The 25,420-nt window shown below is 26.7% G+C and overlaps 2 protein-coding genes across 2 annotated transcripts; both read right to left on the bottom strand.

Moving 5' to 3' along the window:
* Positions 1-1,851: 1,851 nt before the first annotated feature.
* LOC124934361 lies at positions 1,852-4,848 on the bottom strand. The gene is made up of 6 exons (XM_047474885.1): positions 4,698-4,848; positions 4,322-4,508; positions 3,131-3,718; positions 2,494-2,926; positions 2,330-2,411; positions 1,852-2,188 (listed from the first exon to the last, which is right to left on the bottom strand). Exons 1-6 carry the CDS (start codon positions 4,725-4,727, stop codon positions 1,982-1,984), a joined length of 1,527 nt encoding a protein of 508 aa, XP_047330841.1. The 5' UTR covers positions 4,728-4,848; the 3' UTR covers positions 1,852-1,981.
* Positions 4,849-18,344: 13,496 nt separating this feature from the next.
* LOC124934362 (CBL-interacting serine/threonine-protein kinase 23-like) lies at positions 18,345-21,787 on the bottom strand. Its single transcript, XM_047474886.1, has 14 exons — positions 21,172-21,787; positions 20,999-21,061; positions 20,843-20,914; positions 20,662-20,769; positions 20,508-20,588; positions 20,346-20,399; positions 20,145-20,270; positions 19,657-19,746; positions 19,451-19,570; positions 19,256-19,369; positions 19,050-19,166; positions 18,919-18,975; positions 18,769-18,843; positions 18,345-18,699 (listed from the first exon to the last, which is right to left on the bottom strand). The coding sequence occupies exons 1-14, from the start codon at positions 21,367-21,369 to the stop codon at positions 18,616-18,618; spliced, it is 1,359 nt and encodes a 452-aa protein (XP_047330842.1). The 5' UTR covers positions 21,370-21,787; the 3' UTR covers positions 18,345-18,615.
* Between the last annotated feature and the right edge of the window lie 3,633 nt (positions 21,788-25,420).

Raw genomic sequence — 25,420 nt, 5'->3', positions numbered from 1 at the left:
AAATGATGAAATAGTATTATTATTATAAGGATGAAGACCGGTCATACCATCACGTGCACACAGATTTGACCTATAATAACTTTGTTTGCAATTACACTTATTTGATTGTCATTAGAATTTAGAATATCTTTATTATTTGAGTTTTAATAATTATTATTATTATTTTATACATTTATGATTGCACGTGTATTTGTCTCTTAAATGATGACCAAAAAGACAAAATAATTTAATAAAAAAATAGAAAAATAATATGTATAATGAAAAAGAAAATATAACCATTATTTTTTCTTCTTAAACATATATGATACAAATTTTGTTTGTGGTTAAAATAAATTAGTAAACAAACAAGTCCTTGATAGATTTTTCAGAAGGGACCAATCAACCATTTCTTTAATTTCTGTAACATACTTTATACGGAATCGTAATTGAATGTCTTGTTTGTATTCTATATTTAGTTAGATTCTAACAAACCTTCTATTTGAAATGAAACTAGATTTTAATAAATAATGGTTTTATAACACATCTAAACTCAAGATTTTATCAGTTTTGGGTTAGGTTGATTTGGAAGAAATAACGTAAAAAAATATTAATATATAATGACAAAATATTATAATTTATTTAAAAAAAATAAAATATTTTATTATTTTGTTTAATAAATTAAGTTAAGTGTCCTTTGGATAACTTTTGAAAAAGTTTAGATTAAATCATCGGATTTAGTAGATTTATATTTGAGTTATCATTCCGATTATTTTATAGTAAATTATTAGGTTGGAGAGAAACCGTCGTGTCTTCAATAATTGTAGTCGTCCAATATATATCATCGATAATGTTATTATTATTACGTTTTCTAAGATTCGTTTCAAAATTTTGGTAGAATCGGTTGGGAACTATTCGTTATTTTTGAGAATTTACGAATTCGATAATTTGTTGGACAACGTATTTGTATGATTTTCATATTTTCATATTTTGTGATTTTTTATTTTTTTAAATGTCATGTTTTATCATTATGCTTAATTAATTTTTATTTTATATTTTAATATATATATATATATTATTTAAATAATATTGAGTCAGGTGATTATGAAAAGAATGAAAAAAAGTTTTATTAAGTAAAATTTAAAAAATAAATAATTGCATAACGCGTCTTAAATAAAAAAAAAACATTTTCAAGAATTTTAAAGAATTATTACAAATTTTAAAATAAAAAATATTGATTATTTTATGGTGAACCATCTGCTTAGAAGAAACGGTAGGACTTTCAGTGATTTCGGTTGACCGGTTGACCGATGCTGACGATATAGAAATTTTCATTTAAAAATTCGGTGAATTAATTGATATTTTTAAGAATTTTTGAGTTAATTAATGTTAAATTTTATCTTTAGGTTTGTTTTTTTTTTATGTTTTTATTGTTACTTCTAATTTTTATTATTTTTATTTTCTTAATGTATAACATCAACAAATACTTTAACTAATTCACTTAAATCATTCAACTCATACAAAAAATAGTTATAATAATTTAAAATTAAAATATTTTAAAATAATAAGAAACATTTTAATAAGTTTAATTATTTTAATATATATATATATATATATATATATATATATATATATAATTCTACTTATAACAAATTGTTGAGTAACATGAAATCTTTCACAAAAATGCATAATAACAATTTGGAAAAAGTGATTAAATAGTTTTTTATATTTCAATGAAAAATGCTAGTTAAAAAAATATGATGATTTAAATGGAAGACTATAATATTAGAGATAGTATTCACTTTCTCCAAATAACAAATCTTATTAAAAAGAAATGGTTTCTGATGAGCGGGAGATCAAAGAACCAAGCTCGAGTTTCAAATGGTACAATAACTTGAAAAATAACATGAATTCACTCTGTCGAGCTTAGAAAATAAACTAAAATTGACACAAATGATGGAATCATGACAAAAACAAAAGAAGAACCGAACTACCTTTACCGAATTCAACATGATTTCCAACCACAACAACATGCAGACGATGGAACACGTCCAGTTCGTCGAATATATTCTGCCCGAACCGTAGTCTTTTCAGCTTCCTTCCTCCTCCTAGCTTCTGCTGCTGCTCGTTTCTCTTCCGATCTTTGCCTTGCCATCGCAATCTTCTTTGTCATTTTCGATTGAGCATTCGCTTTCATTTGAGAAACTTTAGCCTGAAAATCATAAAACACGCATTTCGTTTGGTAAAGAGAGCATTTAATTTATTAACTAAAATATTAAAATAGTTTTATTTTATTTTTTTCAAAACATAAACTTTTTTCAAATAACCCCACATAAAAAATCTTTTGAAGTACCTCAATTCTCTGCAATTCAGCTTCTAGTTTTGCCTTTTGCTGGCTTTCCCAAGCTTGTATTTGAATTTCTTCACGCCTATATCTGCATTTTAGAAATCAAATAACTGTCAAGAAATCGTTTTCTTCCCTATACAAAATACAAAAGAAGTTGAATTGGAAAAAACCTTGCTGCATGTTTAGCCTTTTCGGCTTCTTCCCATTCAGCTGCAATCTTATCGAATTCGTTCCCTTTAACTTCGGATGAATCGATCCTTTTCATTGCGGATGCATACATAGCTTCTTCTTGGCTAGCCCAAGTAGCGATATTCATCTTACCCAGCTGGACACCTAGAGCTACAATCTCTCTTCTTGTCTTAAGCTTCATTTCCTCCTCTGATAATTCCCTTTTGCCATTTATGACATTGTTTGGTTCTTCGGCTGGATTGGAAGCTGCTGACAATCCTCTCCTTGGAGTGGATGGAATCGAAGAGGTTGGACTGCGGATTGGAGTTGTGGAACTTAAAGGCGTGGCTGATCTCGAGGGCTCTTGACTTGGAATTGGGGTCATTTCAGTTCCCATGTCTCTCATTGAAACAGATCTTATACCAGGAATAATACCTGTTCATCATGTGAAAAAATGAAAATTCATCGAGTTTGATAACTTCTGTTGTATCAATTACTCAATTATTGTTTCTGTTTTCTATCTGGATATGTTTAGTTTCTAAATGCTTATGCATGTGGAAACTTATCCAAATCCACAACCAACATTCAGCTAAAAGAACAGGGTTTGAACAATCATTATGAACATGTAGAAATATATACCTGAGGTGTCATCAATTGAATTGCATGCAGAAATATCATTGTGCTTATCTTCCTTCAAATCCTTAGAGTGAGCACAGAGATCAAGCATCACGCTTTCCACTATTGCTGAAACTGAAATCCTCTGCTGCTCTTGCAACGATTGACCGAAATCGCCTCTTCTAACAGAAGGTTTATGCTCAGAAATTTCCGGGGGAAATCTTAACAAACTTATGGATGCTTGGCGATTTAGAAGATTGGATTTCTTAAGATGGTTATTTTGGCCATTTTGGCCATTTTGGCCATTTTGACCATTTTGACTATTCATTATCCATTTCTCTGCATCATTCCATTTTGAAGACATAGGTCTTGACAAGGATCTTGTCAATGGATGGTGCACTGATCTCTCCCCATTTTGAAACTCAAAGCTAATGTTACTATCATGACTCAGATTGACATCATCTTCTAATATTCTCCTGGAATGAAATGCCTCCATCTTTGGAAATTGTTGCGATTTGGTATTTTCCCTAGGCTGGGAAGAACTTTGATCATATGAACTACCATCTACCAAAGAGTTTGTAGATGATTTCATTGATGGATCTATGCTGGAAACTGTACATGCAAGAGAACATAAAGACCTTTTATGACTGTAAATCGTAATACTGATTCATTGCATGTTGATCAAAGAAAAAGTTAATGTAGCTAACATAGATTCGCATCGAATGAAAACCTAGAGAATACAAAATCTCAAAGCATTTTCCTGTAGATGCTAAGAATACTGATTGCATGTTGATCAAACAAAAAGTGAATGTAGCTAACACAGATTCGTATCGAATGAAAACCTAGAGAATACAAAATCAAGGCATTTTCCAATCTATGGTGGAAACTGTACATGCAAGAGAACATAAAGATCTTTTATGACTGTAAATCGTAATACTGATTCATTGCATGTTGATCAAACAATAGGTTAATGTAACTAACACAGATTTGTATCGAATGAAAACCTAGAGAGTACAAAACCTCAAAGCATTTTCCTGTAGATGCTAAGAAGAATGACATAAGATCTTTTATGACTATAAACATAACACTGATTCATTGCATGTTGATTAAACAAAAACTTAATGTAGCTAAAACAGATTTATATCAAATGTAAACCTAGATAGTACAAAATCTCAAGGCATTTTCCTTCAGATTTCAAGATTTAGAAACGGTTACCTTCCTCATCGAAGTCTCCACCGCTACTGTTAGCAAGCAAACCGTTCTTCACAAACTCAGAATCCACTAGTTTTGAAGGAGAAGTTCTAGAGGAGTTACAGTTTGATCCATCTTTGTTCTTCGCATTCTGATGATACTGAGTTCCCATTAGCTTTATCCTGAGTTTATTCGGAGAAATTACTCCACTCTGCATATATAAAACCACGAAAAAGTAAGCAAACAGTAATTTCTCCTGAAAATCTCCGGTTTCCAGAACCGCATTTCACACACAATACATAAATTACTTATAGAGATCCGTTTTTGTAGTTTGATAGTCAAATTAGGCAAATAAAGCAGTAGAAATGAGTTTTTGCAGCTAGGAATCGCTGTTTCTTACCTGAGCATTGTGAATCCTCTCGTAATCCATTGTTTGTATCTCTCTTCTTCCTCTCAGTCTGAGACTGTAATTGTAGGAAGTTGAGGCTTCAGAGAGAGAGAGAGAGAGAGACTGCGTTGGGGAGTGTGAGAGAGAGAGAGAGATAGTGATGGCAATTTGAGATTCTTCTTCCTCTGGCTTGACCGGCTTAATACCGTTCAGTATAGCGGTCCAATCTTTGATCACCTTATTTTGCATCGATATATGTAAGCCTTGTTTGATTCAGTTTCTTGTCAGATTCATTTCATTTCTTTTTCATTTATTAAAATAAATATTTTAAATATATATCGTAACGGTAAGTTTGATTCAGCTTATTCGTTTTAATTTCTTCGCCAAAGTATGTAGGAGGTAAAGAAAAAATTGCATTTGAAAAAAAATATATGTTTGATTATAATTTTGTGTTAGATTATTATACAAAACTACTGTAACAAGTTATTTATCAAATGAGCCCCAAATGTTATACACACCTAAAAATAATTTTTAAAAGATCAAATATCATTATTTTCTCGTATAAGGTTTTAAATGAATGTAAAAATAAAGACTACTAATATTTTACTAACTTAATATTATTTAAAAAAAAGTTATGCACTAATGATTAAATGTGTTTAGTAGATTTCCAGGAGATTATGTGTTTAATATGCGGGGAATAATCACACTTCGAAAGAGAAACTGAACCCTGCATTTAAAAAAATTATTATTATTATTTGAAATTAATTTTTTATTGATAAAAATAATTAAATTATTATATTAATGACTTTTTATAAAATAAATAAATAAATATTGTTTTAAGTAAAATTATGAATATATACTATTTTAACATTAAAAAAGTAATAAAAAAATAGTTTAACATACTTTGTTAAGTATCCCAGTTCAAACCTAGGCGAAAAGTTAAACGACATACAATTATTGAATCATTTAAATTGAAATCTAATAACTTGTTTATGTTGTTCTGTGTGTTTTGTTCAAAATTTTATTTTATTTATTATGAAAAAGTAAGTTATTTGAGTTTTAATTTATTTTTATTTTTTAAATAATATAGAATATTTTAATTGATAAAATAAGTGATTTGATAGCTAGAATGACAGTGACATGACATAAGAGAACTTTTAACAAATAAATAAAATTTCAAAAAGACTTATATATGAGTTATATCAAACTAGCTATAAGAACTTGTTTGATTTTGAATTTTTTTAAGTTTATTTTTAAGTTTTTATGAATCTCTCCATCACATCAATATTCTCACTATCAAATCATTTGATATATTAATTAAAATACCAAATATCATTACTTTACTTTATTAAATTTATATATTAAATAAAAAAGACATTTTAATCATTTATCTTAAAAAAATTTAAAATAACTTATTTTTAAAAAATTTAAAAAATTAAACAAAATTAATATCAAACTTTAATGTGCTCAAGATAGCATAGACCTGTTATCTAATAGGTGACAGAAAATAATGAGTGTGAGTGATGATAAGTTTTGAATAGATAATAATGTTTTTTTTTTTTTTTTTGGGTAATATTAATAAATAAATAATAATAATTTAAAATATATAATATTTTAGTATTTTAGTTAATGAATTAATTGATTTAATAGATAAGGGAGGGAGTGATATAATAATTAATTTTATTGAATTATTTAAAAAATTCAAATCCAAAACGAAGCCTTATAAATAAATAAAAAAATTGAATAATAGTTTTACAATAATAAAATGAAAATCTTATCCAACTGAAAAAAAAAAATAAAGAAAAAAAAAGTCAATTGATTTAGATTTTTAGGATTTTTTATTTTTATAAATTATCTCTTTATCGGATTATATTATTATATTAATTATTAAATTATTTATTTTATCAATTCAAATATTATTACTTTATTTTATTAAATTTAAATTTTTAGTAAAAATTAGTTAAATCACTTAAAATTCAAATAATTTATTTTTTTTATAAAGTAATATTTTTTACACAAATCCCAAAAACACTTAAAAACCAAAATCAAAGAAGCTAAGTACAATTTAGAGTATAATATTCTAATATATTTTTGCTAAAAATATTCTAATGGTTTAATTGAACACAAATGATATGAAACCAAACCATTTATAGGAGTTCTATTTAGCATTAGGGTTTGTTTGATGTGGGTTATTTGATAGTTCTTATCAAATTTTTGTTTGATAAAAAAAGTATGTTATTTGAATTTTTAATCGATTAAATTATTATAATATTTTTTTATATTTAAAATTGTATTTATAAAAATAAAGTAAAATATATTTTAATATTTTAATTAATAAATTAACTGATTTGATATTAAAAAATACGATAAAATTATTAGACAACATCTAAAGATGGTTATTTAAAGATTTTATTAAAAATATTGTTTGATTACAAAATTGATTATTCGATTTTCTAATGATGCAATTTGGGAGGCCCGTTATTAATTATGATAATTTTTGTATTTAAATGTAAATTTTATAAAAATAAAAATGCCATTTTTTAAATTTGAATTAAAGTAAGGAAGACAAATGATAAGAAATAAAATAATAATATTGTTAATGAATTAAAAAATAATAATAGTTAAAACAAAATATTATGGAATAGTTGAGTTTTGAGTAAAAAAACTCACATCAAATTAGCTTTTAATAGATTTTGATTAGTTCTTGTTTAAACCCATAAAATCCTAAAACTCAAACAACTTCAAATCACACTAAATTTTAATAAAAAAATTTTATATTTAATTTGATTAATTAAGTGACAGTGATATGCAATAATTTTGATAATAAAGTATATAAATAATAAAATAATAAAAATTAGTCCAAAACAAGACATAGCAAAGCATGTGACTCGTTTCATGAATGGGTGTTTCTTCTTATGAATCTACTAATAATTCCAAATTACTACAAATAATTAGCTTTTTTGAAATTAATTTCAATTATTGTTTATTGGAATCAACTATGCATATACAACTATTGTAACAAGTTTTTTTGAAAAAATATAGTTCAGTCTGATTAATTTGAGTTATTTAAATATCATAATCTAAATAAAATGATTCACCATTCTCATATCTATTACTTATTCAATTTATTAATTAAAAACATTTTGTTTTAAATTATTATTTTTTATTTTATAATTATATATATATATATTTTAAAAAATATCCTTATATATTAAAATGATAAAAATCGTTGAAACACAACCACAAAATTGACATAAAAAAATGTTAGTCAATTGGTTATCGAACTCGTAAGTACTCTAGAAACACGATTAATTTGTCGACATACTCTACTGACTTTTCAGAAAAATCTCAAAAAACGTCATAATAATAACATTATGAATGACACATCAGACGATTATAATCATTGAAAGTTCGACGGTTTTCTCAAACCAGGTAGTCCACTAAAAAATAATTGGGATGATAACCTAAATATTTAGGTCTGTCATATTATGCGCATCAATTCAAACTTCTCAGTAACTACCCAAAGACTCGGACATTTTCAAATTAATCTCAATAATATTTTACGAAAGGCTTCAGAAACTTTAGGTCTTTCCCACCTACTTTTCACCCATATTTTATAATTTTAAAATAATCTCAAATCGAGGAAATTAATTTCTAAAATTTCTATACGAGCTCATTACACATAATTAAAATAAATAATTAAATTCTGAACTATTTAAAATAAGATATAAAATATATAAATAAGTTATAAAATTATTTAAAATTTTAATTGGTTAAACTATTATAATGATATTTTAATTAATTAAATTTAAATATTATAAAATTAAAATAAATATATTTTAATATTTTGATGGATAAATTGAGTATGATATTTGGATTTTATAAAAAATCCAAAAAATAAAACATCAAACAAGCCCTAATGGTATAAAAGTATTTTTAGAAACTAAACAAATTCCAATATTAAAGGAGTAAAAGATTGGTCAAACAGACATGTAACTTCTGTTCTCGGGTAAATCTTCGGTTCCACCAATCAGTAACAATTTCTATCTGAAAGAAAGACAGAATTTTAAGTGTCAGTCTGAAACTCATAATTTTATCAAACATGACCTCACCCATACTCTATCGTTGTCTTCCGATAATTCTCTCACTAGAATCCTATGTTTTTTTATAAAATTAAATAATTAATGTTTTTTTTATTAATTTTTCACAAAATCATTCTCGAAGTCATTTTTAGTGCCCGACAAATGAGTTGGGCCTGGGCCTTGGCACAATTATGAGAATTTGAATTGACCGTTGATGCAATTATGGGATGTAGTTTTGAGAGATATTTAGGGCATATATGAGATATCAGTTAGGCCCGTTTAGGGCAAGATGCTTTAATAAAAAAAAGTTTTTTTCAAAAATAAACTTTAAAATAATATATTATGTTTATTTGTATTATTAGGATTTTCAGATTAATTATAATATTAATATATTTTAATTTTGAAAACATAATATTATATATACATATATATATATATATAATAAATAGAATAATGTTTTATTTTACAAATCACTTTAAATTTTTACTAATATAGAAAGAGATCAAATAATTTTATTTAATTAATTAATTATTTTATTATTATTATTATTACAAGTTTTTAAAAATATGTATCAGAACAAAATAATTAATTTATCTTTATTTTTAAATATATATATATATATATAAAATATGTTTTTAATATAATTACATTTTAAATATCATGTTATTACTAATAAATAATATATAATTAATTAATTCATAAAAAAATATAATTTAAAATGAATATAAAAAATTATAAATTTTACTAAATTTATTTAAATTTTAAAATAAGTATAATATTAACATATTTTAAATTTCAATATACAAATATCAAGTTATTACATAATAATAAAAACAAAATAAAACAATTTTATTTAATTATATAATTTAACTATAAACTTTTTTATTATAAAAATATGTATATTAATTTTAATGTATTAAAAAATAATATTTATATATAAAAGGAAATTTATATAAATATATATTATATAAATGAAGTAAAAAAAAAATTGACTCAATTGTTACTAAACAATGACTGAACACTAACAAGTGTTATATTACTAAATTCAAATAAATATATGTATATAAATATAAATAATATTTATTAATAATTTTAAATTGAAATTATATAAAATATAAGATTTTAAAATTATTTTACTAAATTTGTTTATCTTTTTTTAAATATATATATATATATTAAATATCATATAATTATATTATCAACAAATATTGTGCTATTACTTATAATCACTACATAAAATAAATTTATAATTTATATTAAAAAAATAAAAAATAAAAAATAAAAATAATATAAATTTTTATGACATATAACATAAATTAAATATTTTATATTTAATTTAAAATTGTTTTTAATAAGCTGTTTTTATTTTTTATTTTAAAATTATAAAATAAATATAATATTAATATGTTTTAATTTCTTAAACCAAGGTTACTAGTAATAATAACAAACAAATAGCCACTACATTTATGTATTAATTTGTTTTACAGTATCATTTTATTTATTTATTAATTCCTATCCATATTTAACTAAGTTTCAAAATTAAATAAACAATCAATATTAAATATTGAATGCAAGCAATATTTAGTACTACACTGTAGTAATAAATGACATTAACGGCCTTATTATATATGAAAATGGATCCTATAGTTTAATCCAAATCTTTCTATTTATTCTGGATTTCTTATTAATAAGTTTGGTAAGATTTTCCAAAAAAATTACTCAAAACTTACATTCTAATTAGGAAAGTTTATAAATCTATTATTTTGTTAGAAAAAAATGTATTATTATTATTTTAATTATTTTTTATAATGATATAACATTTATCTATAATAATAAGTTTTAAATAAATAAATACTATTTATGATATATGAAACTGTAAAATTTTAGAGTATATGTGTTGTTTATTTTTATAAATGTAAAACATGATTTAAAATAATTTTAAAAAATTGGTACTTTTAAGTCAGATTTTACTGTAACGATCCAAAACACGATACTCAATATCGTGCCCATATATTTTCTAAATCTTTATAATAAAAAACTTAAATTATTAGCAAAATTCAAAATCAAGAGAAAGTCACTAATTTCAATTTAAAGTGTTTTAAAAATCAATCAAAAATCTTATTTATTTTGTTATATTGTTTTTCCAACTTTTAAAAATTGAAAAAAATAGACTTATTTGATCTGTTTTAAAAACAAAACAATTTGTATCACATATAACATAAATTAATTTTTTTATATTTAATTTAAAATTATTTTTTAATAAGTTGTTTATATTTAATTATAACTTTTTTTGTATTTTTTATTTTCAAATTATAAAATGAATATAATATTTATATGTTTTAAGCTTTTCAACCAAGGTTATTATTATTTTTAATAATAATAATAATAATCAAATAGCCACTACATTTATGTATTAATTTGTTTTACAATACAATATTATTTATTTATTTATTAATTATTTACTATCCATATTTAATTATGTTTCAAAATTAAATTTATTTAATTAAATTAAAATATAAAAGTAAATGGAATTTAGTATTAGAGATAAAAAAACATAAAATAGTACAAAAGTTAATTAAGTAAAAAAAAAATATTAAATACTGAAGACAAGAAATATTTTTGTATAAAACTTTAGAGTATTAAATGATAAAAGAGACTGACTTATTATGTGGTTGATTTATTCAGTGTATATATATATATATATATTTTTTCTTTTAGGATCAGATTTATTTTTTATAAAGTTCGTCACATTACCTTATAATAGTTAAAACCAGTCTTTCTAATTTAATCCGAATTTCTTAAATAATTAGTTCACTAAGATTTTCAAAAAATTAAATTCTAATTATGCTTAAAGTTAATAAATTTATTATTTTGTTAGAAAATAATTTATTATTTTAAATTTAATACTTGTATTAATTATTTTATATACTGATATAATATTTTTATATAATAATAAAATTAAAATAAATATTATTTATAATATATGAAATTGTATAATTTCATAGTATATGTTTTGTTTATTTTTGTAAATTGACACTTCTAACCACAATTCTACACTAAAACACAATAAAAGCACGATATTCAATTTCGTACTCATTTGTTTTCAAAATCTTTAGAATAAAAAACGTAATTCATTAGCAAAAATCAAAACCAATTATTATTTCCTCATTTCAATTTAAAGTGTTCAATTTTGTTATTTCAGTGAATACTTAACCAATTTTACAAAATTGGAAACATAGAGTTGTGCAATAGACAATTATTACATAGTTTTTAAAAGACAAAATTAAATTATAGAGTGGAAATTGTTAAAAAAAATGATATCAAAACCAAAACATAAGAAAATACCTTATTAAGAAAACCCATGAAATAAAATAAGGAATAACCTGAAAACTTTTTTTTGAAATTTGAGTGAATGACAAACTATATTCTATATTATAAAATTGTTATTTAGACTTTTATATATATATATAATGCTTAATTTTTAAAGTGGCCGGATTGCCGGGTCGAGAGCTGTGGTTAATTTGGATATATATGAGAGTAAATGGATACTTGGGTCGGATTGTGGGTTGACCCGTCCATAAACTTAAAACGGATAAAAATAAAATTAAAAATGCTATAGGTATGGTTCGAACTTGCAATATAACAAAACAAGTATAACCTTTTAACCAACTAGGCTAATAACATTTTATATTTTAAATTCAACCCAAAATTTGATAAACGCATGACATTTTAACAATATAAGTTCAACTTTTTAACTAATATATATATATATATATATATATATATATATATATATATATATATATAATGATGCTTAATTTTTAAAGTGTCCGGATTGCCGGGTCGAGAGTTGTGGTTAGTTTGGATATATGTGAGAGTAAATGGATACTTGAGTCGGATTGTGGGTTGACCCGTCCATAAACTTAAAACGGTTAAAAATAAAATTAAAAATGCTATAAGTATGGTTCGAACTTGCAACCTAACAAAACAAGTACAACTTTTTAACCAACTAGGCTAATAACTATTTATATTTAAATTCAACCCAAAATTTGATAAATGTTTGATATTTTAACAATATAAGTTCAACTTTTTAACTAACTAATCTCTCTATATATATATAATGATGCTTAATTTTTAAAGTGTTCGGATTGTCGGGTCGAGAGCTGTGGTTAATTTGGATATATGTGAGAGTAAATGGATACTTGGGTCGGATTGTGGGTTGACCCGCCCATAAAATTTTTTACCGTAATGTTTTTTTTCACAGTTTTTTATATTATTACTCGTGCAACTGCACGGGATAAATGCTAGTTTATACAATAACTTTAACATTAAGACATGTGTTTTTATAATACAAGTTTTACAATTATTTATATTAGGAATCAAATAATATATTTTAAAAAGGAAATAGGTAATAGGTATAAAATTTTCTACATATTTAATTAAATTTTAAATATCTGATCCCTATACATTATTATGTTTAAAATTAAAACTTATATATTTATTTTTGTTTGAAATTTCTCATTGTACATTTATTTTTATTTAAAATATAAATTTTTTAAGCATAAAAAATAAAAATCTAATTCAAAGTATAAATTATTTTATGGTCGAAATTTAAACACTCTTAATAATTGTAACCCCCAAAATGAGTATCTCAATCTCTTGGTCTCATAGCTTAGCATGTGCCGCGACGAGACAGATACGTGGCAATATGGGAGGAAATATCATTCCGCAGGGTGGCTTGAGATTCAATGCGTTTTAAACTTTGTTTGCGTGTCAAACATCTTTTAAAATGAAATATTTAGTTTTTAAAAATACCTAGAGCGGTAAACAATAATTATGTTAAAATAATTAATCATTTGTTCAAATTTTAAATAATCTAGGAGGCTAAATAAAAATATAATCTGAACCCGACTTAAATTAATCAAACATAAATAATTTAAAAGATTATTTATTTGAAAATCAGAGTCGCCAAGAAATTTTATGAATTAATAAAATGATACGTGTATAAACGTAATTAGACTAGAGTTCTTGAAAAAATGTGGTTCGTTGTCTATTTACGCTCGGGAAAGGGTTTTGCGCTGTCCTTTGCGTCCGCCTAAGGACGGTTTTCAAATTTTTTTCTAAAAAAACAAAGTCTTGTTTTATAAATCCAATTATAACATTTTTTACCTTTAATTAGTAATACAGTGGTTCTAAGCAATAATGAACTTTAAATAATTGTACAAAATTATTTAAAAGGGGTGTATACCTATTGCGCTAGTATTTAGATTGAGCAAAATCTAAAAATATTAGAGGAGAATGTTATAAATTAAACATAAATTCTAAACGGGGCTTTATCCAAAACATTAGTTTAGGAAATATCTTGAAAATATAAAAATATCATTTTCTGACCTTTCGAGATTATTTGAAAATGGGTTCGGGTTCCAAAATTACAAAAATAATTTTGGATTTTGAAAAGTGGAACCAAACAGGCCTTAGAACTGGAGTCCTAGGGTCTGGGTTCGGTTTGACCGATCTAGGCTCGATCAAGACCGGGGTGGTCTGGGCCAGGGCTTAGTCGCATGGGTCAAGGGACCAGAGAGCTAGTGAAATACATGGGAAGATTTAGTAATAGTACGGTCATGGACTCTGGAGGCTCGGTCCCAAACTCAGGTGGCTCGATCGTGGACTTGGGAGGCTCGATCCCAGGTCAAGTCTATCGGTCTAAGTGCTCGATCCTATGGTTAGGTAGTTATCGGTCCTAGGTCTAGGGTTAAGTTTACTAGTCCTAAGTGAATGCTCGGTCCTAGGGTTAGAAATATTGGTCCTAGTCTAAGTAAAGGCTTGGTTCTATCGGTCCTAGATCTAGGGTTAGAGTCAAGTTTACCGGTCCTAAGTCAAGTGAGGTCTCGATCTTAGGGTTAAAAACATCGGTCATAGGTCTAGAGTTAGGGTCAAGTTTACCGATCCTAGGTCAAGGGAGGGCTCAGTCCCAGGGTTAGAAATATCGTCCTAGGCTAAAGGGAGTGTTCAGTTCTAGCTGAATAACACCGGTCCTAGTCCTCGGTCCTAGCTGAAGAACACTAGTCCTATGTCAAAAATATCGGTCTTGGGATTCTCGGTCCTAGGTGCGTTTTTTCGGTCCTCAATTTTTACCTGAGGTTAGTTTCCTTAGTCCCTACTAAAGAATAGGACCGTTGATCACCGGTTCTAGGCTAAAACATTGGGACCGTGTGTTCTTATTTTTGTCAAAATTTTAGAAATCCATAACTTTTGATTGGGATCATAAAATCATGATCCGAAGCTACAGTAAGTTCATATGATCATGAAGAACAAAAATCCTAAGATAAATCACGATTTTAAAGTCCTTACAAGGATCAATTTTAAAACACCATTTCTAGATCAAATTTTGGAATCTTTCAATTTAGGCCATTTCAAGGTCTGATTTTTGTTCCATTAGCTTTGAAATGATGAATATAGTTGAACACAACAAAAACAATAACATCATTAAAATAGTTTTTAAAGAAATCCAAAAGTTTTCAAAAAAAAAAAATTTGATCAAACATGATCAAATTGATGAAACAGTTGCTTGAAATATATCCTAACATGTTAACAAACATGTATAACAACTAATTGGATCAAAAAATCTGGAGTAAAACCAAGAACACGGAATTTTAAAAATCCAATTTTCAAGCTTTATTTTTTAGATTTTCAGTTTGATCAAACATGATCAAAACGTGATTATAGTTGCTTGGAAATCATTCTAACATGTATAACAACTAATTGAACCAAAAAATCGAATTAAACTAGACAACATGAGATTTAAAAAAAATCTAGTTTTCAAACTTAAATTTTCAATTTTTTTTATTCAAATTGATTTGATCTGATTTCTTTCAACAAAAAGCTCATACAAGATATTTATAATGATTCTTAACAAAGAAACCACACAATTAAGCTCAAGAACAGATTAAATCCGATCGAACAAGAAAAAATTGAAAAAATCAAATTTTACAATCACAGATCATGATACAAATGATGTGGAAGCATACCAACAACGGGAAAACACGCCTGGTGTGTGTTGGCAGCTATTCAAAGTCCTGGATCGAGAATTGGATCGTCGAAACAGGTTTTGATAAAAACTAGTTCGCCTGAATCTTCAAAGCTCTTATTCAGATGATGATATTGGGTGATTGTTCGATGATTGTTTTATGGTTTGGTAGTGGAAATGTGAGGGAGTATTTATACTGCCCTAAGGTCGGTTGAGGAAGGGTAATTCATGACGATTTTAACCTCCGACGAATTTACCCCTTATGTTTTATCCAGCCGCTGGCAGCCTTATCCAGGGTAGGATAAGGCTGGAGGATAAGGGTGAAACGTAGACGTCGATAAGAGGAGCACGTGGTCGAAAAAATAAACAAATTTGATTGCCTATGGAGGAAGTTAGAGCTTTTGGAAGATCGCACGCCGACGAGTCACAATTTCGGTGAGGTCGCGAGTTCAGCAAAGACGACGAAGGAAACACCGTCGTTTCGGCTGACAGAACCCGGGGTTTCGTTGGAGCTCCGTTGGTGATCTGCGTTGAAGGCTAACGTGCGTTAGCTGGCCCGTTAGTTGATTCGGTGTGGACAGTCGAACGCTGGATCTATTGTAGCGGGGGTAGAGTTGTAAATAAATCAAATATTTTGATTCGATTCGGTATTCGTATTCGAATTTTGATATTCGTATTCATAATTTTGTGATTCGAATTCGAATAAAAATATTCGATTCGATTCGACTAATAAACGAATACGAATACAAAATCAAGATATTTGATTCAGTATTCGCTAATATTCGATTAAATATTCGATTATATATATATACCGTTTTATTAATTTTAATTTTATAAATATTATTTATTCTAAAACCCTAGTACATATATACATATCTTCGGTTGAAAACTTGAAACCCACATTAAAAAAAATGGAATCGAATACTCGAATCGGATCGAATAATATGAATATCAATTTCAAATTGAATACGAATCAAATTAATTATTCGAAAAAATTTTGAATACGAATATTCGAATAGTTTCACGAATACGAATCGAATACAGTAATATTCACTTCGATTCGTTTACAACCCTAAGCGGGGGTCTAGCGCGGGCTGCACAGGATCACCCAATTTTATTTTTTTTTGAAAGGCTATTAAAAATCATTTTTTAATCTTTTTTAAATTCATTTCTTCACAAAAAAAAAATATTTCTAAAATTATACATAATTTATTTTTTGGGTATTTTTGGAAATTTTAGAAGATTTTATTTAATTGGTTTAAATCATAAATTAAACATAAATCATGATTAAATCACAATTAAATATTTTCACCCTCTTCTTTTGTTTAATTTTGATAAAATAAATATAATATTCTCAAATTATTTTTATAATTTTGAATAATTTTCTTAATTAAGGTTTAATTATCACAAGAATTAATCCTTAATTAGAATTTAATTTCTTTTTTAAGTTATTTTAAATATAAAAATTCAAAATATTATTTTAATAATATTAAAAATAATATTATTATTTTAAAATTATGGTAAGTCAAGTTTTAATGTTTACAATAATTAAATTCAAATCATTGATTGTCTAAAGATTTAATTAGGTTCTGTTTTTTTGGATTTGAGTTATAACTTATTTTGACTCTATTTTGATTAGTAAACTAATTTCGTCTTCAAATAAAATTACATTTATTTTCACTAAGAGAATAGTCGCTCTTTTGATGTAAGTCTTGTCTAGCCGGACGATTCAATCATATTACAAATTTTGTATTACGATATCATATTTTATATCTCGTAATGTCTATTATATTATTTATATTTTAACTATATAACTATTCTACATCATTTTTCTCTCATTTAACATTAATATTTTTTATTATTTAGATAATTTTGGAGGCACAACAATATCTAAATATGAAGAAAATGAATGAGTAACAACTTTGTTGTTGTCTTAGTCTGTAACATCGTTATCTAAAAATAAAAATAAAAAATATATATATATATATATATATATATACCACGTCTAAGAGAACGCAAATTATAAGGTGTATAACATTTTAAATAATTTTAAATATTTATGGTGTAAATTCAAACTAAAAAAATTGTAATAAAGAACAATTTTAAACAAAAATAAATATTTAATGAACAATTTTTAACAAAATAAATATATAATAATCAATTCACAACTAAATTAAATATCTGAATAACATTGTACCTGTTACCCCAAAAAAATACTCAATTAAAAACAAACATTTTCAATTTCACTTCATATCACATCAAAATTCTAATTCATTATCAAAGTTAATTACAGTTATCAACAACAAACAATTACCCACATAGTAATATTTTTTTTTAATTAAATGGTTTTAAAAAAAATGTACTGTGAATATATTAAATATTAATTAGAAAATAAAAAAATAAACATATTAAACAATGAGATAAAAAAATAAAAAATTGAACTATCCAAATCATACATAATCCAATCTAATCCAATCTTATTATTAATATAATTGTTTGAATGTTGCTCTCACCTAATTTTTGTAATATAAGTTTTACAATGACTAATATTAGAGAATCAAATAATACCTTTTTAAAAAACACTCATAATTGAAAACAAACATTTTCAATTTCACTTTCATATCACATCAAATCATCAATATTTTCACACTACCAACTCTCAAAATTATAATCCATTGCCAAATTTAATTACAGTTATCAAAAACAAGCAATTACCCACATGTTTAAAAAAAACCCAACCATATTATTATTATGTTATTGTCCCATTGTTTTCAATGCACAAAGTTTGTTTAAGACAATACTTTAATACTACTTTGAATTACTAACCATTTTTCGCTTCCTCGAGTGGTTCATCGGTTAATTTCCAGACAACATCTTTCAAACCCGTTGAGAGCTCCTTATAAAACTGCAACAAAAAACAGTATAAGAATTGCGAATGCGATGTAACCAAATGTTAGAAGAAGTAGAGCCAAACCTTATGAAATTCCAGCGTGTCCCCACCAGATTTACGAAGCTCAACCATGTAAACCGAAGGAGCTACCTCGAGAATCTGTTATCCAAATTAGTTAAAGAATAGTCATGTTTAAGGAATTTTCAGCGGTTTAATTAATCCAAGTGAACAAACCTCGGTTGCAACAGCTAGATGACCCTTTCGCCCAGTCTTCTCACCTTGAAGTTTCAGCTGAAATAATAATAATAATTTCATATTACAAAACTTCTCTAGAGAATTTCTAAGATAATGGATATTCATCAAACCTTGTAATTGTTTTTCTTCACATCAAACCCCATAGGTCCTGCAGCTTCTTCGATTTTCGAGATTATCTCATTGGGAGAACATTTAGATGTGAACCTTGTTTGACGTTTTACAAGTCCCTGTTCAGTCAATATCCACACATTAGAAACATGATCAGTTATTTTATTTTGTTTATAAAGTAACTTCATATATATTATTAGTCTATTACCATTTGCTTTTCAAATAATGAACTGAGGTTGAGACCCTGAGATCTAGAGATGAGCTCAAATGCATTCATAGTCACAGGAGCAGCTTGATCTTCCCGTCTTTCCACAACAAAATTCTGAGTGAAAAATAAATAAAACTTAATGCACAAAAGAGTTTTTTTTTTCTGTTTTTTTCATGTAAGTGGTTGATTGTTTACCTCGGATTCATTGAATAAAGCATTCACATCAGCAAGACAAACATCTTCCTGCTCAAAAGTGGGCGGTTTGTAATCCTTCTTAAACCAATCATTCTCAATGACTCCAGCAAACGTGATTCGCTGTCAAAAATCATATGTTTGATAAAGTGAAATGTAAAAACAAATTGGGAAGAGGTATGATAAACGGTCTAGCAATGATAACATACAGTCACGGGATTAGGATCCAACATTCTCTTGATCAATTTCTTTGCACTTGCCGAAACCCAAGGAGGACAGTTAAAATCAGATTTGGATATCTGCAACAATAAAACTATTCAAATAACATTCTTGAGAAGTAAACCAACCCCAAGGCAATCGAACTAACATGGATTGCTTAAATCATAGGCAGTCATAGGGCTTGTTTGAAGCAGGTTATTTGAGATGAATTCTAATAAGTAATAACCAATTTTTCAATCAACAATCTACTCATAAATCACATCATTCAAATCATTAATCAAACTACCCTCTCTTAAATATACAGGTTGTTCTTGGTCTAAAACAAATAGCACTAAAATACAGAATCTACATAAATCGCAATATAGTGAAGTGTTCCTGACAACACATTTAAAGAGTCTATGCAACACAACTCAACAATATTCTATAAAAATGTATATTATATAGTTAAAGAACATAAAAGGATGAATGTAAAGGAGACCTTTTTGTACAGCACCACGAGGTTTGGATCTTCAAATGGCAGATATCCAGCCATAAGAACAAAAAGAATCACACCACATGACCATAGATCAGCCTTAGCTCCGTCGTACCCTTTATTGTGGATCACCTATATGAAAGAACCAAGTAGAGAATATGATTTCGATCATAAACCACTGGTAAAAACTAGAATGCTAGTAATTACCTCTGGAGCAACATAGTTTGGTGTGCCACAAGTTGTATGCAATAATCCATCTTCCTGAATTTCAAGACATTTGTAAAAGTTAATCATCTCTAATCTCCTTGAAATATAACAGAGCCCGTTAAAACTGTGAATCTGCTATCTAAAATCTAAATCAGCAGTTACCCGAAGTTGCTGCGGTAAAGCACTCAATCCGAAATCTGACACTTTGAGAATTCCATTTGTATCTAAGAGCAGGTTCTCGGGCTACAAGTATTTTATAAGATTTGATAATTCAAAACTTGATCCTATGATAAAGAACATGAACAAATGATCTCACTTTAAGGTCTCTATGGTACACGCCCCTGCTGTGACAATAGTCCACCGCGTTTATAAGCTGCTGGAAATACTTTCTTGCTTCATCTTCCTTAAGTCTCCCTTTACTAGCCTGATAAATGATCATACCAACAGTCAATAGACGAAACTCGAAAGCGCAAAACAGTTGAAAGTTGCATACTTACAACTTTGTCAAAAAGTTCTCCACCCGTTACAAACTCCAAAACTATGTATATTTTCGCCTTGCTAGCCATAACCTGTATCAAATTCAATACCAATTTCCTCAAGAAATATGAACATCTTCAAGTTTATTATCAGTCAATGGAAAATTGAGTTCCAACCTCATACATACGGATAACATTCGGATGTCTGATTAATTTCATTGTCGAGATTTCACGTTTAATCTACAAAGCAAACAGTTATCAGCATCAATTGACCTAGAATGAACATCTTTCAAATGAAAAAAGTTGAAATCAAGAGAATATACGCCTTAGAAGATTCAAAGAGAGTATACCTGTTCGATCATATTATGCTTAAGAACTTTTTCTTTGTCGAGAATCTTTATAGCAACATTCTCACCTGTCTGCGTATTTTTAGCGAATTTCACCTTCGCAAAAGTTCCTTCACCTAGTGTCCTCCCAAGCTCGTATCTCCCGACGCGCGTACGCGTCGTATGACTGCTGCTGCTGCTACTTGAGATTCGAGACGCCATTCTTAAACTCTGGATCTGATCTATCACTTTCTTACCTCAAATCCTTCTTCCTTCTCAGATCTCTGTTACTTTAAGACCTTTTCTTTTTGAAAGGTTGCCACACTTGAGACTTCGACATACTAATCTCCTTCTCAAAAAACGAACTCCGTAAGATCTATAGATCGAAAAAGCGGTAGAAAGATATAAAAAAAACGGATCGCTAGAATCTCAACAGCAAATATTAACGACGGTTCCGTATATGGCCAGAGATGAAGAAGAAGATCGAGTAATTCTCGAAAGCTCACAAGAATCCATGCTTACTTATATGAAAACGATGATCAGATTACAACTAGTGAAGAAACGTATATTCTTGATTGATTGATTACACAAACGACTGGATGAGAAGAGGAAATGAGTCTCTTTGTCCTTGAATTTTGAAGATTGATGAGAATGTTGACGTTTATTACTATTTTGTGCTGAAATGTATGTACACAATTCAAATGTTTGTTTTTTTCAATAAAATATTCAATTATCTTATCCAATATTAGATCTGAAAATATAGATAACTTAAAATATATATGTATATTTATAATTTTATTGACTTTTTTTCATTCATTCAAATTAAAATAAACTTAAATTGACAGGAGGTCAATTTTGATCCGATATGAATATACGACCCGACCCGAACCAAACACGAAACAATCAGGTTATGATCATTTTTTTGTTCGGATTAAAATCAGGTTTACCTGTTTAACCTGATTAATAAACAAGTCAAAATTGGGTTGACCTGAAATAAAATAGCTAAAGTAGACCCGATAACTCGTTTACAAGTTTTTTTTGTTTTTTTTAGAGTTTTGTGTTATTTTTTCCAATTCATTTTCTTTTCTAAAAACTTTATAAGCGAAATTGTGATTTAACTTCATTTTTGTTTTTTGTTGATGTCATTTTCATTTGAAACTGAGAGATGTGAATTAATTACATCGGATTTGGTTCGAATTGAGTTAGGTCAATCGGGTCAGGATCGAGTCAATTACAAATAAACAAGTCAGTTCAAGTTAGTGATTTTGACCTAAATTATTAAACATGTCAGGTTCAGATAGTATTTTTTAACCCGTTAACTTTCTAACCCGAATCTTGCAACATGAAACTGATCCAAAATGTTATCCCTACTAAATTCATATTCTTTTGATTAGGTCGATAAGATTATGGTCTGGTTAGGATTGAGTTTTAAAAAAAATTGATTATTTAAAAATGTGATAATTTTGAGGATGTGGATATTTTTTTGTTAAAAAAATCAAAGGTGATAAAATAATAATTTAAAATAAATTATATTTTATTTTTTATTTAATAAATTAAGTGATTTGATAGATAATAAGAATGAGATAATATTTTTTTGGATTGAATTATTTAAGTAACTTAGTCCGAACAAGTTCTAAGTCAGTTTTACACTAAGATGCACAACTGAATAATTAACACTATTTTTAAAAAAAATCACTTATTATTTTCTCTTTTATTTAGTCAGATTGATGTGATTAATTAAATAATCGAGTTTAGCAAACAAGTAAATTATTATATATGTTTTTATCAAATTCATACACAACTGGAATGTATTTTGGTATATAGGAAATGAAAAAAAGGGAACTCATATGACATAATTTTGACAAGAGTTAGGGATGTTCACAAAAAATTGAGAGAGATTTCTTTTTCTTTTGAAAAAATAAAGTTGTCGACCTCATCTTCGAATTATGTGAATAAACTCATGCTTTCGAGATTAACGAAAAATGGATGGAAAAAATTAATATCAAATATCGATTGAGAATAATAAATAATTCACAATCAAATGAAATATTACAAAGCGTGTAAATCAAAGAAAAAATGTGAGTTGACTTTGACTAAGACTCACTTTGACTTAGACTCTTATGTAAAGATGATATAGAGTTTTGAGGTTTTTTTTTTTTAATTCGGTCCCCAAATATGTTCTATTTTTAGGAATGTTAGACTTTTATCATTAACTAATTCATAACAAATCAAGTTATGACTTGTCCATTGATTATTATTTTTATTTAGATTTGTCTAATTATTCATACACACCTTGTCATTACTTGTAGATTAATGAAATCATTTTAAAAGAATGATCTCATAAGGAGATCAAAGAGTTAGATTTATAAAAGAAGAGATTATATAATTCATTTTGCACCAAGTTAAAATATGTTAATGTAATTAACAAGTCATCAAACAAAGTTATAATTGATTTAGAGACGATATCACATGTATTCACTAAATATACATGAATTATAATTACAAAATAATAATGGATAGAGAAAGAGGATTAATTACATGATTAAAATAATTTCAAAAGTAAGGATTTGTACAAGTCTAAATTTGAAACGATCTTTGAACCTCTTTGAAACAATAGCTAGCCTTGTTATTGGGAGATGAAGCTGAAATTGAGGTTGAAGCGGGCGATGGGGATCCAAGTCTCTTCGATGACATGGTTAAAGCATCGTACGTGTTCATTTCTCTTTCGTCTTCGATGATAGTGTCTAACATCTTTGGGGCTCTATATCTCATCACAGCCACAACTTGCGGTGGCGCAACTTCAATTGCAAATCTTGCCAACCGGGAGCTCGTCATTCTGTTTTTTTTAAGTGTAGAAGATGGTTACAATTTAAAGGTATATATATAAATAAATATAAGATGATAATTGAAAAGAATAAATGAATATTTGGCTTAAATTGAATTGATGGTCCTTTACAAATTTTACCCTTTTACAAATTTGTTTCATTTTCATTAATGTTTGTTTTTTCTCTATTAGTTTCGTAATTGGACCAAATACTTATTTGTGTATATGTTGCATCTCTGAAATGTATGTACACAATTCAAATGTTTATTTTTTTCAATAAAATATTCAATTATCTTATCCAATATTAGATCTGAAAATATAGATAACTTAAAATATATGTCTATTTATAATTTTATTGACTTTTTTTTCATTCATTTAAATTAAAATAAACCTAAATGACAGACTGTCAATTTTGGACCCGAAAAACACGACCCGAATTAAACACGAAACAATTAGGTTATGGTCATTTTTTTGTTCGGATCAAAATCAGGTCGACTTGTTTAACTTGATTAATTAACAAGTCAAAATTGGGTTGATCTAAAATAATCTAGGTAAAGTAGACACGATAACCCGTTTATAAATTTCTTTTATTGAGTTTTGTGTTATTTTTTCTTATTCACTCATTCATTTTCTTTTCTAAAAATTTTATAAGCGAAATTGTGATCTAGCTTCATTTTTGTTTTTGTGTTGATGTCATTATTTTAATTTGAAACTGATCATCCCTACTAAATTCATATTCTTTTAATTAGGTCGATAAGATTATGGTTTGGTTCGGATTGGGTTGTAAAAAAATTTGATTATTTAAAAATGTGATAATTTTGAGGATGTGGATATTTTTTTTTTAAAAAATTTAAAAGTGATAAAATAAAAAATAATAATTTAAAATAAATTATATTTTAGTATTTTGATTAATAAATTTAGTGATTTGACAGATAATGGGAGTGAGATAATATTTTTGGATTGAATTATTTAAGTAACTTAGTCCGAACAAGTCCTAAGTCAGTTTTACACCTATTTTTTTTAAAAAAACCCTTATTATTTTCTCTTTTATTTAGTCAGATTGATGTGATTAATTAAATAATCGAGATTAACAAACAAGTAAGTTATTATATATGTTTTATCAAATTCAAACACATTTGGAATGTAATTTTGTAGATAGGAAATGAAAAAAGAACTCATATGACATAATTTTGGCAAGAGTTAAGGATGCCCACAAAAAATGAGAGAGATTTCGTTTTCTTTTGAAAATGTATAGTTGTCGAACTCATCTCCGAATTATGTGAATAACTCATGCTTTTCTAGATTAACGAAAAATGGATGGAGAAAATTAATATCAAATATCAATCCAGAATTATTCTGGAATTGACTCTGTATCAATGGAATCTTATCATCCTGCGGGGTTGGAACGAAATGAAATATTACAAAGTGTGTAAATCAAAGAAAAAATGT

The sequence above is a fragment of the Impatiens glandulifera genome, chromosome 4 (genome assembly GCF_907164915.1).
Source record: "Impatiens glandulifera chromosome 4, dImpGla2.1, whole genome shotgun sequence".
Classification (NCBI taxonomy): domain Eukaryota; kingdom Viridiplantae; phylum Streptophyta; class Magnoliopsida; order Ericales; family Balsaminaceae; genus Impatiens; species Impatiens glandulifera.
Note: the sequence above shows the minus strand (reverse complement) of the source record. Positions and strands in the feature narration are given on the sequence as shown.